We start from the raw sequence: 18892 nt of genomic DNA on the forward strand, positions 1-18892 counted from the left end.
GTGAAACTAAGCATTACACATGGTGCAAACTATTCCTTTTTTAAACCTTATTAACTCACAAAATAATATGCATCACCAAAATTGGAGCAACTTTAACTTTTGGCCCCTGTGCAAACTGAAATTGACCTTTGTCACAATTCTTGCTATTTTTACCCCATAACTCCATAACATTCAGTCACAGATAGTCCAAACTACACCTTTTTGAAAGCTTTGTAATCAAGAAATAATTTGGCATAGTTTTAAATATGACTGGAGTATCTTTTAATTTTGACCCCTGTGTAATTGTTCAATTGACCCTTACCTGGCTGCCCAGTGCTTACGGAAAATTCAAGTGGCCAATTGGTTTTTTCAAAAATGTAATGTCTAAGGAGTAATTGTGCTGAATTTTGTGTTTGTATCACCATTCACAGGGTTCCTCTGTAAATATTTTATCTGCTGCACTATATTGCGAAATAATGATCTGCAAAAATAGGTGGAAAAACACGTTTATTAAAGTGTAAAATAAAATATCACATCTGTACATTTAACAAAAACATTTATCACAGTATCTGCTGCCCAGCAGCCAAACGTCGCTGTTGCCCGCAGCCTTCAATGTATCTCCTTTCTTGCAAAAGCCTGAATGTCTGGTTAAACATGAAATACAGAGTCAGAGCATTGTGATGTAATTCATCAATGCTATTATCAATATATGCAGTGAGTTGCACACTCCTTTTTCCTTCAATGAAGAGATTCTCTTTAAGAGGCATGCAAACGGTTGGTTGAGCTCCTGCACAAACTTGCAGCAAACACATGTTTGTCTTTGACTTCCACCTCATCCACAGCATCTGGGCAAACTATGACAGTGCGTGATTTAAGCATCATCATCTTCTCCAGTTCTCTGTCCTCATTAATATTCGGCTCCTCACACGGCATGCAAACTGCTTCCAAAAGTCCACGGCAAATTCCTAGTATGGCGAGAGTGGTACCAATAGTGTAGATCTTCAGCAGGCCACGACTGGGTGACTGGTTCAAAAGCTCCAGGATGAATGGGATGATTTCACTGATGGATTCCATGTTGTGAAAAAGATGAGCCTGTTGAATCAAAATAGACACACAGAGGTTAAAGGCGGAAAAGAACAATCATTTCAATCCACTGGAAATATAAAGGACACACTGAATTAGATCTCTGTGTGCAGGTACTCACTTTTAAATGCTCCCAGAGTTCTTCACTCCAAATTTTCCTTTGTATTTGAGCAACAAGTGCAGATTCTACAATTTAAACACCAGTGGACTGTGGTCAACTCCCACAGAGGTGACATATTCATGCATATTCATGAAGCCAACTGTTTGCACAAAGGTTTGTGTGCATGAGACCACATCCATGTCCCTTTTTGTAGTGTTACTGGAGATTAGGGCATAAGTGGGTAAAAGGCCAAGGCTTCCTCAGACAGCAAGCGTGCACGTGATCACAAAAGAGGACATTTGGGTTATGCAGCTTTTATTAATGGAATAAAACTCAGAGTCATGCCCTGCTGTTCATGTGTGATTGTGCACTGCAGTGGATTTAAATTCAAATTCTAAAATGCACAGTGGCCACCTCCTGTCCACTTCAGGAGCCCAGTAGGACAATTAACAAAAGAATAGCTTAATAAAAAGCAGCATCAGTGGAGATCGTGTGCTTGAAGGTGGATCATATTGGTCTAAAGCCATTTCTGAAATTCAGATTTGCATCCTGTGTTTGAAACACTTCTTCACATCGTCCATGTTTTTGTACTTACTTTCAGAATTTGCTCAGTTTACATTTCTTACGTCCAGAACAGCAGAACACTATCTAGACAACCACAAGCTGAAGTCTTATATAGCTTCTGAGACATGGCCATTCAACGATGGCCTCTGATTTAACCCTGACCTTTGTCCTATGACCTAGACATGACCTGTGCTGTGAAAAAAAATGGTCCACTGAGTTTATCTACCAAGTTTAATTGAAACTGCTCCTTGCATTTTGAAGTTATCATCATGGAGAGACAAGTACACAGACAAATACAATAGCCACTTTCCACTTTGTGGCTAGGCTAAGTAGTTTGCGAAATAGCTTAGCATCAATTTCATTTGACAGTCAAACTAAAACTCGTTGTCTCTTAGATAAAATAGTGAATAGTTAATTCTAGCCAAGATTCTGAGAAAGCAGTGTTTTCCAGAGGAAGAGCCGCACAGGCTGGGTTGGCCCCGCCCCCGCCGCAGCTTGGGTTGGAGATTAATGTTTTCACCTGTTTGTGAACAGCCTGTAACCCACAATTTTCCATATATCTTTATGAAATTTTTACAGAGGATTCATAACCTGATAGACAAGAACTGACTCAGTTTTCAAGGTCAAAGATCAAAGTCAGGAAAAATCTTGGAAAATTAGACAAATCCCTATCCTTTATCATTGAACAAATATTCAAAATTTCATAACTCTGTCAAAAAAGACTGAATTTCTTTCATATTTAAGAGTGTTATGTAGGATGGTATCCTTTATTAAATGGCAAGGTTTGATCTGGAAACACTGGAAACAGGTTTGACTTACTACCGGCAATGGCGGTAGTAAGTCAAATCTGTTTGGAGTGCTGCGGGAGTACGGGGTCCGGGGTCCTTTGCTAAGGGCTATCCGGTCTCTGTACGACCGCAGCAGGAGCTTGGTTCGCATTGCCGGTAGTAAGTCAAACCTGTTTCCAGTGCACGTTGGCCTCCGCCAGGGCTGCCCTTTGTCACCGGTTCTGTTCATTATTTTTATGGACAGAATTTCTAGGCGCAGCCAGGGTGTAGAGGGGGTCTGGTTTGGGAACCACAGAATCTCATCTCTGCTGTTTGTGGACGATGTGGTTCTGTTGGCTTCGTCAAATTAGGACCTTCAGCGTGCACTGGGGCGGTTTGCAGCTGAGTGTGAAGCGTCCGGGATGAAGATCAGCACCTCCAAATCCGAGGCCATGGTTCTCGACCGGAAAAAGGTGCTTTGCCCTCTTCAGGTCGGTGGAGTGTCCTTGCCTCAAGTGGAGGAGTTTAAGTATCCCAGGGTCTTGTTCACGAGTGAGGGACGGATGGAGCGTGAGATCGATAGACGGATCGGTGCAGCATCTGCAGTGATGCGGTCGCTGTATCGGACCGTCGTGGTGAAGAGAGAGCTGAGTAGGGGGGCAAAGCTCTCGATTTACCAATTGATCTACGTTCCGATCTTCACCTATGGTCATGAGATTTGGCTCATGACTGAAAGAACGAGATTGCGAGTACAAGCGGCCGAGATGAGTTTCCTCCGCAGGGTGGCTGGGCGCTCCCTTAGAGATAGGGTGAGGAGCTCGATCACTCGGGAGGAGCTCAGAGTCGAGCCGCTGCTCCTCCATGTCGAAAGGAGTCAGTTGAGGTAGCTCGGGCATCTTTTCTGGATACCCCCTGGACGGCTTGCTGGAGAGGTGTTCCGGGCACGTCCCACTGGGAGGAGGCCCCAGGGAAGACCCAGGACACGCTGGAGGGACTACATCTCTCGGCTGGCTTGGGAACGCCTTGGGGTTCCCCCGGAGGAGCTGGAGGAGGTGTGTGTGGATCGGGAGGTCTGGGCGGCTTTGCTTGAGCTGCTGCCCCCGCGACCCGACTCTGGATAAAGTGGAAGAAAATGGATGGATGGTTTGATGTGGATCTGATCTGGATTACAGACTTTGTGGCCATTTAAATTTATCATTGAAAACCTGATTAATGTATATTTTACATTATATCTTAATCAAACATGCCCCAATCACTCTCATATTTGAATGTGAGGTGCAGACTGGCACTCAGTATCACCTGATAAAGTTTGATCTGGATCTGATCTGGATTGTGGATTTTGTAGACATTTGAATTTAATATTGAAAAGCCCATTTGATGTACATTTTCCATTACATCCATCCATCCATCCATCCATCCATCCATTTTCTTCCACTTTATCCGGAGTCGGGTCGCGGGGGCAGCAGCTCAAGCAAAGCCGCCCAGACCTCCCGATCCACACACACCTCCCCCAGCTCCTCCGGGGGAACCCCAAGGCATTCCCAAGCCAGCCGAGAGATGTAATCCTTCCAGCATGTCCTGGGTCTTCCCCTGGGCCTCCTCCCAATGGGACGTGCCCGGAACACCTCTCCAGCGAGGCGTCCAGGGGGCATCCAGAAAAGATGCCCGAGCCACCTCAACTGACTCCTTTCGATGTGGAGGAGCAGCGGCTCGACTCCGAGTTCCTCCCGAGTGACCGAGCTCTTCACCCTATCTCTAAGGGAGCGCCCAGCCACCCTGCGGAGGAAACTCATCTCGGCCGCTTGTACCCGCGATCTCGTTCTTTCGGTCATGAGCCAAATCTCATGACCATAGGTGAGGATCGGAACGTAGATCGATCGGTAAATTGAGAGCTTTGCCCCCTACTCAGCACACTACATTTTCCATTATATCTCAACCAAAAGTGCCTCAATCACTCTCATTTGTGACAGTGAGGTGCAAACTGGCACTCTTAATGAACAGACTGAGTCTGATCCGCATCTGATTCTTATTACAGATTTAGCAGATATCTGATTTTAACATTGAAAAGCCCATTTTAATCTATATTTTGTATTATATTTTAACTTATGAAAAGTCACTTCTAACAGGACTTTCACTTTGAATTTTTTTTCCAAAATTTGCAGAACTGGAAACTACTGTTGGCAGAGGTTTGTGCTCTACAAGTGTGGTGCTCTAGTTGTAATTTTAACATGATCAGCGTTCCTATTTGGCTTGGTCTTTACAGTCGAGTGAAGTTCCTGGAAAACAGTAAATATTAAAAGTACTTCGCCAGAATTATTCTGATATACTCCCTGACAGTTATATGCACAATTAAGGATTGGGGGAGCTATCTCAGCAGTCATAGAGTGTGAGGCAGGGTACACCCTGTACAGGACGCCAGTCTATCACAGGGTCACACAGACAAACACATTCACACCCACATGCACACCTATGGTCAAATTAAAGTTTCCAGTTCACCTAACATACATGTGGAAGTGGGAGGAACCCATGCAAACACTGGTAGAACATGCAAATTCCATAGTAGAGAAGCTTGAATCTTCGACTGGACTGGGTTGCTTGATGCAAGGACGTTTCGCTTCAAATCGCAGAAGCTTCCTCAGCTAAAATTCTTGCTCTGGAAGCCTGACTTCTGTCTGACTCTTGTAGAGAAGAATAAAACAGAAGCCAACAAAAGCTGGAGTTTTAAACCTAACCAGACCCCTCCTACTGAGAGGCAGAGTGCTATAGTCTAGTGACTTGACACCTCTGTCCACAACCTTCTTGTTGTGGTGCAGCAGTGCTAACCACTAGGCCATCATGCTGCCCGTGGAAGATCATAGTGCAAACCTTTTTGTGGTTTCACATAGAGAAGGAATCTTATCATGTGGGTTCTTTTTACTGATGTATGATCAGATGTGCTGCAGGCCATAATTGACCATCTCATGGCCTTATCCAGCCCCCAGGCCACCACACTGAGATCATGGATTTACTTTAATATTGTAACGTGACAAGCTTGTGTAGCTGCACAAACACTGAAATTACTTAATCACATTGTAGATGTACACTGAAGCCTTCTAACCAGTAAGCACGAGGTTTTGTTTCACACCATGTGTCCTGTCATTATAGATATTGATTGAAATCAGGGCAGTTCATTGAGTGTTCAATCACAGCCTGTGACATGCTGACAAGTCTTCTTTTCTTCTTTTTTTTTTTACTACTGGCATTATTTGACAGCTGAATTGTCACACATGTAATACTTTTTACTGAATACCAGACGAGAAGCTCTAGCAGAAGCCCTCCTAATCATGGAATCCTTCACTGATCCAGCCTGCATTTGCTGTCAGACCACGAGGCTGAGATTGCAAGGTCCTATGTATGTCCCTGTTTGTGCATTTTTGTCTGAAATCCATTGCCCTTTGACCTGGTTCACTGTTCTGGGACAGAATGGAGTGAAGCCAGGAAAGTGAGTTTTGAAATGTGTCCGATCTTTGCCACAGAGAGACATGTGTCATTCGCTCAGCGAGGATGACGAAAGGTCAACGTCACGCGTGTTAGTGCTCGTCTGCATGTCAGATTGTGGATTTTTAAAGACATGAGATCTCCACAAACACGGCTCAAAAACAAGATGCCAATGATACAAACGTGGAAAAAAACTAAAACACATCTAATCCCACGAATAACCTCAGTTGGTCATGTTTGGATTTCAGACTTTCCACTCAAACACTGCTGTAATTATTCTGTTGATAATGTTCCTCTTTGAGTCCCTCAGGTTTGGATTCTGCACATTTACGTCTGTCACTGCTGAGGGGAAAAAGCTCAGCCTGTTTGAGACCTTTGGCCCAGATTTCTCCCTTCATTTGCTTGAATGGACAGTCTGTCTACATGCTGGGCTTCATGTCTTCCATGTTATGGTTTGGAGTGAGGACGGTTTACAGAGTCCATGTGGAAACTCTTTCAATAGGAGCTGAGGATAGAAAAGTATGTCAGGCAGCACATGCAGCGTTCAGCACACACAAAATAAAATTTAATTCATAAATACTCAACCACTGCTTGCAGAATAAGTTATTTTAAATTTAATATCAAGCTGACAGTTTAAATGCAAAATGCAGGACAAATTTAAAGTGGATTATACGGTGCAAACCCCCACCCCTACTTTTTATTTACAGTGGGGCAAATAAGTATTTGATCCACTGTCAATTTTGCAGGTTTTCTCACCTGCAAAGAATGTAGAGGTTTGTAGTTTTTATCGTAGGTTCACTTCAACTGTGAGAGACAGAATCTAAAAAAAAAAATCCAGAAAATCACATTCTATGATTTTTAAATAATTAATTTGCATTTTATTGAGATGAGATATACTTTATTGATCTCACAGTGGATAAATTATGTTTACACTCCAGTTACCTCAGACAGCAATTAGTCCACAATTATTACTTGTTAACCAGGATAATGGCACACATCAGCATTAAAGACAGCACATACACATTTGACATTGTTTATGTGCACTAAAAGAAGTCTGTTATCCGAATTGAGGCAAGTGGGTGAAGGTCACACAGCAACCCTGAGATGCGCCGCCGTCGGCTTGGGGGGAGGAACGGGGGCTGCAGCTAAAACTGCACCGCCCCCACAGAAGGGGAAAGGAATGACGTGAGCAGACACCGGAGTGGGGAGTGTTTGATGGGGGATATGAGAGGGTGGGGGGAGGTAATGGAGCATGCTTCAGTCCTGTGAAAAACAGTTTATTGTCTTTGTGAATTGAGATAAGAAACAGCCAAATGATCCCCAGGCCGAAGAAATTCTTCTGGAGGAAAACAGTCGGGCAATTTGACCTTCAGGTTTGATAAGCCTGTAAAGTTATGGTTTGAGCAGTGAAAAACACTTTTTAACAGTTCCACTTCACAACCAAATCCCAATTATGAATTAAGAATATTCCCAATTATGAATTAAGAATATTCACCGGCCTCTGAAATCTTCAACTTCAACTGCAAGGCACGCATCTGCTCCTGCCTTGCCAACCTCGTTAACCATGACAGACAACCGAGGAGCCGTGGTTCTTGATGCCACCGTCTTGCCAATTTTCCAGTAGATCAGGGCAGCACATAAGCCAAAAAGTACCAGCACTGCTACCATGAGACCAAAAATGAATAAATCCTCAACGTCCTCAACGGAGAAAGGCGCCAAGCATGCCACACGCCAAGAACTCCAGGAGTCGAGAACATAGCCCGCAGGATACGTTCCATCTAGGCAGGTAGGATCCCCGGTCCTGACCTTCTTGTAGAAAAAATGGTGTCAACAGCGTTCAGGGACCAGCTGATCAATTCCGTGGTTAATCCAATAGTAGTCCAATAGATCCAGAATCCAATATAATTTGAGGAATTCACAGTCTGGTGAAGTAGGGACGTGAAGGTTAAAGCAGAGAACAGAGATAAGGGAGAGTGGAGGAGATGCGACTGCCCCCGTCGGAGTCCCAAGCTGATTGTTATAATAAGTATCTGATCCCCTACCAACCAGCAAGAATTCTGTCTCACACAGGCCTGTTAATTTTTCTTTAAGAAGCCCATTTATTCTGCACTCTTTACCTGTAGTAATTGCACCTATTTGAACTTGTTACCTGTATAAAAGACATCTGTTCACACACTCAATCAATCACACTCCAACCTGTCCACCATAGCCAAGACCAAAGAGCTGTCTAAGGACATCAGGGACAAAACTGTAGACCTGCACAAGGCTGGGATGGACTACAGGACAACAGGCAAGCAGCTTGGTAGAAGACAACAACTGTTATGATTATTTATTAGAAAATGGAAGAAACACAATCAATCAATCAATCAGTTTTTTTATATAGCGCCAAATCACAACAAACAGTTGCCCCAAGGCGCTTTATATTGTAAGGCAAGGCCATACAATAATTATGTAAAACCCCAACGGTCAAAACGACCCCCTGTGAGCAAGCACTTGGCTACAGTGGGAAGGAAAAACTCCCTTTTAACAGGAAGAAACCTCCAGCAGAACCAGGCTCAGGGAGGGGCAGTCTTCTGCCCCTCCCTGAGCAGTCAAGATGACTGTCAATCTCCCTCGGTCTGGGATTCCATGCAAGATCTCACTTAATAGGGTAAGAATGATTCTGAGAAAGCTCAGAACTACACAGGAGGACCAATGAAGAGAGCTGGGACCACAGTCACAAAGGTTACATTAGTAACACATGATGCTGTCATGGTTTAAAATCCTGCAGGGCAGCAAGGTCCCCCTGCTCAAGCCAGCACATGTCCAGGCCCGTTTGAAGTTCACCAGTGACCATCTGGATGATCCAGAGGAGGCACGGGAGAAACTCATGTGGCCAAATGAGACCAGAATAGAGCTTTTTCAAATCAGTTCTTCTTACCATGTTTAGAGGATGAGAACAACCCCAAGAAAACCATCCCAACCGTGAAGCATGGGGGGGTGGAAACATCATACTCTGGGGGTGCTCTTCTGCAAAGGGGACAGGACGACTGCACTGTATTGAAGGGAGGATGGATGGGGTCATGTATTGCGAGATTTTAGCAAACAACCTCCTTCCCTCAGTAAGAGCATTGAAGATGGGTCATGGTTGGGTCTTCCAGCATGACAATGATCCCAAACACACAGCCAGGGCAACTAAGGAGGGGCTCTGTAAGAAGCATTTCAAGGTCCTGGAGTGGCCTGGCCAGTCTCCAGACCTGAACTCAATAGAAAATTTTTGGACTGAGCTGAAACTCCAAACCTGAAAGATCTGGAGAAGATCTGTATGGAAGAGTGGACCAAAATGGACCCGCTGCAGTGTTTGAAAACCTGGTGAAAAACTACAGGAAACACTTGACCTCTGTAATGGCAGACAAATGTTTCTGTACCAATTGTTAAGGTTTGTTTTTCTGTTGGATCAAATACTTATTTCATGCAATAAAATGCTAATTAATTATTTAAAAATCATACAATGTGATTTTCTGGATTTTTTTAGATTCTTTCTCTCACAGTTGAAGTGTACCTACGATAAAAATTACAGACCTCTACATTCTTTGTAGGTGAGAAAACCTGCAAAATTGACAGTTGATCAAATACTTATTTCCCCCACTGTATATATGATTAATCTAGCCACTAGGGGCGCTCTAGTCTACATCTCTGGATAAATGTACACTTACCGGCCACTTTATTAGCAGGGTTGGGTAGGATTACTTTGAAATGTAATACAAAAGTAATCAGATTACAAGTAATCCAAATGTATGTATGTATGTACATACATACATGTAATCCATATGTATTCTAATACATATGGATTACATGTATATAATTACATGTAATTACATGGAAGCGGAAGTGGCGCTCGTCTACCTGTGCGACACTGTGCAGCCTGCTGAGGCGTATGTTCTGAGTGCTGGGTGTTGTTGTTGTTGTCGATTGTGTGTTACTGCTGTGGACTTCTATGCCTGTATCTGTTATCGAGGACTAAGCGGAGTTACGCGGAAACATGAAGGGAGCTTACATCGGGATCTTCGTTGCTCTCTGGACTCTGTTATGTCGGAGCATTAGCGGCTACCAAGATGGCGGAGACGTGAGTGCTGGTAGGATTATCTACAGTCGGGAACTCTTGTTGTCTCTCCGTCTGCCAGAAGCGGGTTTGGAGTCCTTGCGTCCTCCTGGCTTGCTGGGTGGGTTTTTCGACACTGCAGAAAGTGGATTGGTACCGAGGAAACGCCGGAGAAGAAGGGGGAGGAGGGGTGGCGTCCAGCGCCGGCTGAGAAGAATTAGACTTGACGATAGACGCCGGCTCCCACCTCTCCCAATAGTCCTTTCCAATGTTCAGTCTATCAGGAATAAGATGGATGAACTCGAGATCTACGCAAAGTGGAAACATGAGTTTAGAGAGACTTGCCTCCTCGCGTTCACTGAAACATGGCTGGGAGAACGAGACAGGAATGAGGATTTCTACTTAACCGGCTTTGGACTCCCCATTCGTCTGGACCGCTCTTCTTTCATTACAAATAAGTCTAAAGGAGGTGGGGTCTGTTTTTATATTAATGAGAGATACTGTAAAACTGTTGTGGTGCGAGAGAAAATATGCACCTCAGATATTGAGCTTTGAGTATCTCACTTCGCCCCTTATACCTGCCGAGGGAATTTCCTCAGTTGTTTTTTTCCCTGGTTTATATTCACCCAAGAGCTGACGTCACGGCAGCTTGCCAGCTGATCGAGGATGTGTGTTATGTGTCGGACGCAGGACGGAGAACCGACCAGCATTTTGAAGGACCCAGTATGAAATAAGCAGAGCACGGTACAAAGGATAACTGAATTTAATAACATAACAGTGATGTGCTAATTACAAACAAATGAGTGAGCGGTCTGCGAGGTGGAGATATGGTGCGCTCCTAGCAGCACAAACGGTCCGGAGCCAGAAACAGTTCGGACCCAAGGACCCCGTCGACACCCCCCAGGTGGCCGCGACAAACCGAGTCTGTGAAAGAAGAAACCATCATGTGAGTCCACACTCCACACACAGAGAGACCACTCAAAGGTGTACATAAACAGCAAACACTTCCTGGCTTAATCACTATTCAGCTTCCCACCCTGCAGGCATGGAACACCCAGTTCACATTCTTCACTGCAGTGGAAGCTGATTAAACGACTAACATAACAGCTCAATATAATAAGGTGTGAGGGACACCACATTTACTGACTGTACTAATGTTAGTCACAAAACCTACTGTACCTCAGGAAGTGTGCTGACGAGCGTGAGACCTCACCCCCTCCTCTTTCACAGACCATGGCGTCAAACCTGGTACGGTCTCTGCATCCATGATGATGAGATGGCTCTTGAGACGACGATCTCACCCGTCTGGTCACAAGGTCGAGTCTCTGGCAAATACACACTGTGTACTCCAGACTTAAATGCAACCATGCCCCAATCCATGTAGATGCACCACAGCTGTGAGTTCTGACGAGCTGCACATGACCAGCCTCAGGTGATCAGGGTGAGGTCCTAATAGCTCAGCCACACAGCCACTCAGTCCTGAATGCAAGCCACCTGGAAGGAAAAACAAAAGACAGAACAGAAGACAGAAATAAAAGGCAGCCAGGCACCCCCAGCCATACAACAGCACCCCACCCTCACGGGAAGCCTCCCGGCGACCACACAAACCTGGCCCAGGAGAAACACCCCCCTCCAGGGACCATGGCTGGAAACTGTATCTGCATTCATCTTCCAACAGAATCTTCATCTAACAGAACGGTTGACGTCTTCTCCTCTGACTGCATCTTTGCCCTTGTTTCAGTCAGTCAATTTGCACAGGTGTGGCCAGGAGTTCTTGAACCTGTGCGGTCAGCCTTTGTCCAACCATGTTTAAAGTCTGATTAGTCATAAAACAAAAAAGACAAACACAAACAACCAAACCACCCCCCCACCTCCCCAGAGGACCGTCCCATCAAACCCCAGGAAGAGGAGAAAAGAAAAACAACCCAAACTTAAGCTTGCAAATAAAAAACGCTAACACCCCCCCCCCCCCCCCCCCCGACGACATGTAGGGACCAACACCCCCCAGAGGACATCCCGCCAGCTCCAGGAGTAATAACCACAGCCGAGGTCCCTCTGGGATCCAAAGTCACCCATGGGGACTCCCAGCGCCTCCCAGAGGACCGTTCCATCAAACCCCAGGAGACGCCCCCCCTCATGACCAACGGACCCAGCCCCAGCCGTCTATGGCTAGATGGACCCACAGCCCTTTCCCCCCCAGAGGACACCACAGTCACACCCTGAGGGCGGAAACTGGGGGGAAAAACAAAAGGAAAAAAAAAATACAAACAAAACAACCCCAACCCCACCCCCTCGGCGCAGTGGAAACTGGAAGCATGTCCAGCGTCACCAACCATGACTATACCCCAGAAGTCACCCGGGAGGAGTGGAACAACGGCAATGGCAGACGGCACAAAACGGCGCCACCCCTCCGACTTCCAAACTAGCCACCAGCTGCGGGTATATTCCACTGCCCCAAACCTCAGCCACGCCGATGGCAGACGGCTCAAAGGCGCGCTGAAGCCGGAGGTGGAACAGGGAATCAACAAAAACAAAAAAAAACAACACCCCGAACCCCCCCCCCCCCCCAGGTGCAGAGGTTACCTGGGAAATGCCCAGCATAACCAAACTGCACCACTCCAGCAACGCCGACAACCTACGGCTCACACGGCTGGAGCCAGAGGAGAAGAGAGGGAATAAAAAAAAAAGTACCCCAAACCCCCCCCTCCCGGGTGCAGAGGTTACCTGGGAAACGCCCAGCATAACCAAACTGCACCACTCCAGCAACGCCGACACGTACGGCTCACACGGCTGGAGCCAGAGGAGAAGAGAGGGCATAACAAAAACAAAAAAAAAGAAAAAAGAAAAAACAACCCAATTACCCCCCCATCACCCCCCAGAGGACCGTCCCATCAAACCCTGGGAGGTGAAACCAAAAGAAATAAAAAGAAAGACTAACAGACTAACATAAAGTTACTTGGGTCCTTTTTTATGCTCCAGATAGACTGCAGGGTCACGACCCCAGAACACTAATAGTGTAAAACATCCTACACAAAAACCAACTAAAAAAAAACCCCACAAAAAATGAACCAACACAAAACTAATAAGTGACTTACACCATTAAGCTCAAACAAATGGAACACACCTGTTCCACCTTAAGAGCATTAACGGTAATGTGACTCAGTCACCAACAGAGGGAGCAAAGTGCTGAAAATAAAAACCCCTTTGGTAACAGAGAAAACAACTCATGCTGCTTTTCCTGTGCGCAGCTATGTGTAACACACAACCAAAATGTACCTCAACTAAATTACGCCGGAGCTGACACAACAGACGCAGTAGCTATCTTTACCCGGGGAAACGGGGCTACGACTGTAACCAGGGGCGTAGGTTTGCATATGGACCATAGGGACAAGTCACAACCAATATTTTGGGATGGCAAAATAGTCCCTACCAATATTTAGCATTTTTGTTTATATAACAAAATCATTCACTATTTTTTTTTGAACTCGATACTATAATTTTAGTCATCACGTTTTGTGTTTTCGACGTGTCAGAGTGACAGGGTTACCCATGTTGCAATTTCATTAGCTCACGTTCTTCTCACATGGACGTAAACAAAGCGCATCTCGTGGCAGGCAGTGCTTCATTTGTAAAGTGGGAGGTCCCGGAGCGCAGAGGATGGGTGGCTCCGGTGCAGTGTTGCCAGATGTACGATAATTATCGTATTTGTACGATAGTTTTGCCCTCTGTACGATGTACGATAAATAATGGGAAAAAACCCAAATATGTACGATAATTTCTGTTGGTTGCCCAAACACGCATCTCTCTCTGACACCCAAGAATCATTTTGCAGGTGTTGCACTCAGGCGGCATCAAAGACACAACACACACAGGGCTGCTGCTGGCTTTGGGCTGCCGGGACAGTCATTTGAATGAGTTCCCATCCAATCTCTGCAGGACAGGACAGGAAGATTCCCCAACCAACATCTTTTTTTTTTTTTTTCAAAACTGTATTTCAACAAATGCAATAACAAACGAACAAAATACAAGAGCAAAGAGATATACAGGAAAAATAAAAAAAAAGTTCAAGTTCCTTATGGAGGTGTCAACATTTTTTCTGTGTTCAACAAAATCTGCACAAGTGTCCATGGCATCGGATGACGACAGCGACCTCGAGGTTGAATTCGACTCTTTCTAGTCTGGTAATTAACACGTTTGTGTTACTTCACAGTCTGGTAGTGCATTTGCATTCTTTTTGTGCCATAGTTTCCCCATTACTATAATTACTGTTTAAAAATGTGACATAAAATTCTTTGTAAATTAAAAAAAAACGCTAAAATAGCTACGTTGTATGCGTTTTGTTTGTGTACGATAATTTCTCCCAAAATACGAAAATTTTGAGGTTTTGGTACGATAGGTTCATATTTCATATCTGGCAACACTGCTCCGGTGCAGAAAAACAAGAAGGGCGGGGGGGGAGGGGTTGCGAACAATGCTGTGCGCCACACTTAAAATAAACTGCACACCCACACAAACACGCACACACACCTTCACAAATGACACTAACACCCTGCCTTTTCCTCAAAAAATACTACATTTATGTTTGCTGTCTGTCTCTGTACTTTTCTGTCACTTTTGCGCTCTTTTTCATACTTTCCCTCGTTTCAAAAGTCACCAAACGCACTTTACCGTAATATACGCAACATGTAGCATACTGTTGGAGAGCACGGGTTTTTGGCTTGCTGTCAGTGTTGAAATTTTTCAGAGTGAGGGCTTACATGAGAACCTACGGTAATGAGAATCAGCGGCGCACTAGTGTGAAACTTCCGTGTTTTTCCTCTGCGTTATGACATCACAGGCTTACGTTTACCGTAATACACCATATATATCATTGGAAATCCCTTTTTTTTTGGCAAATTAGGTTGCCAGATACCTACAACTGCATTATTGATGAAGAGAATAGATTATACATCTTGTTTGCAAAAACTTTTTTTTTTGTTAGCTCCACAAGTATTTTTTTTTGTTGTCTTGTTCTCTCAGGTGTAGGCCTATAGAATAGATTCGTGATTTTGGGTGCAATTTTGTTATTTAAGCTATTTGTTTGTTTGCCTACACACTTAATATTGTAAATAAAGTGTTAAATTATTCAGCATTATGTCGTCATATGTTATGTATTATGCTGTACTTGCGCGTCTAATGGTATGAGTGGGTTAGGGGGTGGTGGTGGTGAGCAGGGGGGCCGGGTGGGGTGTGTGGTATTGTCCCTACCAAAGCTGAGACCAAACCTACGCCCTTGACTGTAACAACAGGAAGCACAGCGACCCGTGCCACAGAGCTCCGCCGTGCGCGTTCACCCATTACAGAACCACTCATGCAGCTCCTGTTTTACCTCTTATCCGGTCGGAGTGTGACGCGAAACCGTCGCTAGTCACACTCCACCACGACCCACGGATAAGGCAACAAACACAGGAACACGGCTGCAAGAGAGCTCAAATCAGTATTCAATAATGGGTTCTTCGACCCGCACCATCCGGGCAGAGAGCACCCGCAACTGATCCGGATAACTTCTGAACGTCTGCTGCCGCCTTCCCGGCGCGGTACCTTCTCTGCTACCACTGGGTCCGTGATGTTTGGCCAGAGACTACTGTTATGTGTCGGACGCAGGACGGAGAACCGACCAGCATTTTGAAGGACCCAGTATGAAATAAGCAGAGCACGGTACAAAGGATAACTGAATTTAATAACATAACAGTGATCTGCTAATTACAAACAAATGAGTGCGCGGTCTGCGAGGTGCGCTCCTAGCAGCACAAACGGTCCGGAGCCAGAAACAGTTCGGACCCAAGGACCCCGCCGACACCCCCCAGGTGGCCGCGACAAACCGAGTCTGTGAAAGAAGAAACCATCATGTGAGTCCACACTCCACACACAGAGAGACCACTCAAAGGTGTACATAAACAGCAAACACTTCCTGGCTTAATCACTAATCAGCTTCCCACCCTGCAGGCATGGAACACCCAGTTCACATTCTTCACTGCAGTGGAAGCTGATTAAACGACTAACATAACAGCTCAATATAATAAGGTGTGAGGGACACCACATTTACTGACTGTACTACTGTTAGTCACAAAACCTACTGTACCTCAGGAAGTGTGCTGACGAGCGTGAGACCTCACCCCCTCCTCTTTCACAGACCATGGCGTCAAACCTGGTACGGTCTCTGCATCCATGATGATGAGATGGCTCTTGAGACGACGATCTCACCCGTCTGGTCACAAGGTCGAGTCTCTGGCAAATACACACTGTGTACTCCAGACTTAAATGCAACCATGCCCCAATCCATGTAGATGCACCACAGCTGTGAGTCCTGACGAGCTGCACATGACCAGCCTCAGGTGATCAGGGTGAGGTCCTAATAGCTCAGCCACACAGCCACTCAGTTCTGAACGCAAGCCACCTGGAAGGAAAAACAAAAGACAGAACAGAAGACAGAAACAAAAGGCAGCCAGGCACCCCCAGCCATACAACAATGTGAATAATAAACTAACTGCAATTTCCCCTGATGCTCCTAAATTTATTTTAGGGGATTTTAACCACTGCCGATTAGACAGAGTACTGAGGACATACGAGCAGTATGTTACTTGTTCAACAACTATGGGGAATTCTATTGTTGACCAGTGCTATGGCTCAGTAGCCAAAGCTTATAGGTCCATCAGTATGCCCCCTCTCGGAGCCTCATACCATAATAGTGTTCTTCTTTTGCCGACTTATAAGCCAGTCTGTAGACGTCGGGAGTGGACTATAAAGACTGTGAGGTGTTGGTCCGAAGACTGCATCGACAAACTGAAGGCTTGCTTTGAATGGACTGCGTGGGAGGTTTTCTATGATACATGCTCTGATCTGAATGAACTGACACAGACTGTTTCCTCTTATATATCCTTCTGTGTGGATATCAACATTCCTCAGAAGAATATTATTAGCTATGCCAATAATAAACCGTGGGTCACCAAAAATTTAAAGAGTGTTTTAAATAAGAAGAAAACAATTTTTTATATAGGAGATAATGTGGAAAAGAAAGAAATTAACAAGGAGGTTAGGAATGAAATCCGTAAAGCTAAAAGAGCTTACAAAGACAAGGTAGAACATATGTACAGTAGTGGTGATCTGCGGGCAGCCTGGATAGGCATTAAATCTATGGCTTCAGTTACTAATGTCCAACAGGATAATAATAGAGTGCCAATTAAAGTAGAGGGGAGCTACGATGAGGATCTGCCGAATGCATTTAACTGTTTCTATTCTAGGTTTGAGAACTATGAGGTTGCAGATAAACTCCCCTTTGAGAGCACTTCCTCTGCTACTTACGATGATATAATCATTAGCGAGGATAGTGTGAAAAGACTTCTGGAGAAGGTTAATGTAAGGAAGTCTTGTGGTCCAGATGGAATTTGTGGACGTACACTGAGGTATTGTGGTGAGCAACTCAGCAGTGTCCTCCTCTATATCTTTCAGAGGTCACTTAGTTGCGGCCGAGTGCCAGATTTATGGAAATCATCACTTATAATTCCTGTCCCGAAAAAGTCATTTCCTAAACAGTTTCATGATTTTAGACCTGTGGCACTTACATCACTGTGTATGAAGGTCTTTGAGAAAATTATGAAGAATATGATAATGTCAAATATGAAAGGGAATATTGATCCACTTCAATTTGCATATCAGGCGGGTAAAGGAGTAGAAGATGCTAAGCTTTTTATTCTCAACTGTCTTTACAGACATTTGGAAAAGCCTCGAGCTCATGCTCGGCTTTTATTTGCTGATTTCTCTTCAGCTTTTAACTTGATGCAGCCTTGCCTTTTAATTAAGAGGTTAAGGTGTGATTTTAAATTGCCTCACCAGATGGTTGAATGGTTGGCGGACTTTTTAACGAATAGGAGACAGAGACCTTTGGTAAATGGACGCGTTTCAGACTCCTTAGTTTTGTCCACAGGCTCACCACAGGGCTGTGTTCTTTCCCCCTTGCTTTTCATCTTATATACAGATGAGAGAGAAAACTGACCCACCTTTCGTCAAAAAAGTGACAGCTGCCAATCAAAATCGGCCACGTCACTAAGCCCCGCCCCCTCTATGACGTCATAGCCAATCAGAATTGATGACGTCACTATGTCCCGCCCCTAAGCCCCGCCCCTAAGCCCCTCCCCTAGTCCCGCCTCCAAGCCCCGCCCCTTATGACATCACAGCCAATCATACTCGATGACGTCATTATGCCCCGCCCCTAAGCCCCGCCCCTAGTCCCGCCTCCGAGCCCCCGCCCCTTATGACGTCACATCCAATCAGAGTCGATGACGTCAGTATGTCCCGCCCCTAAGCCCCCGCCCCCGGCTCCTCCCCTAGTTCCGCCCCTGGCTCCTCCCCTAGCCCCACCCCCAAGCTCCTCCCCTAACCCCGGCCAAGCACCGCCTCCAAGCCATACCTCCCCTCCCACCCAGGGTCTAATATTTTAATGTCATTTTATTTCATGAATTAAAGAATGATTAAAAATACCTAGATCTTTTTAATGTATTAAAGAATTAACTAATTCTGAAATAATTAAACATAAATCACTGTCTATTATTTAATGCCCCTTTAATATCTTTAATTCTTAAATTATTACGTTTCCTTTTCTGTTTTTTAATTCGTAAATTAAAGAAGGGGAACAAATAGCCGTCTCTCTCGGCTGTAAGTCTTTGCAGCAAGACGGTCAAATACCCACGCATAGAGCCGCTCGCGGAAACATGACCCCACGGCTGTAAAACCTGTTGCAGACGCTGTGTCTGTGTGAGTGCGTGTGTGTGTGTGCGTGTGTGTGTGTGTGTGTGTGTGTGTGTG

At 45.1% G+C, this 18892-nt stretch overlaps 1 protein-coding gene across 1 annotated transcript; it reads right to left on the minus strand.

Moving 5' to 3' along the window:
* Nucleotides 1–469: 469 nt before the first annotated feature.
* Nucleotides 470–1220, minus strand: g0s2 (G0/G1 switch 2). Its single transcript, XM_034171641.1, has 2 exons — nucleotides 1184–1220; nucleotides 470–1071 (listed from the first exon to the last, which is right to left on the minus strand). The coding sequence occupies exon 2, from the start codon at nucleotides 1051–1053 to the stop codon at nucleotides 736–738; it is 318 nt and encodes a 105-aa protein (XP_034027532.1). The 5' UTR covers nucleotides 1054–1071; nucleotides 1184–1220; the 3' UTR covers nucleotides 470–735.
* Between the last annotated feature and the right edge of the window lie 17672 nt (nucleotides 1221–18892).

The sequence above is a fragment of the Thalassophryne amazonica genome, chromosome 6, assembly GCF_902500255.1.
Source record: "Thalassophryne amazonica chromosome 6, fThaAma1.1, whole genome shotgun sequence".
NCBI lineage: Eukaryota > Metazoa > Chordata > Actinopteri > Batrachoidiformes > Batrachoididae > Thalassophryne > Thalassophryne amazonica.

What these genes read in the sequence shown, in the direction of transcription:
- g0s2 (XM_034171641.1), bottom strand. Translation starts at nt 1,053, where the DNA reads ATGGAATCCATCAGTGAAATCATCCCATTCATCCTGGAGCTTTTGAAC.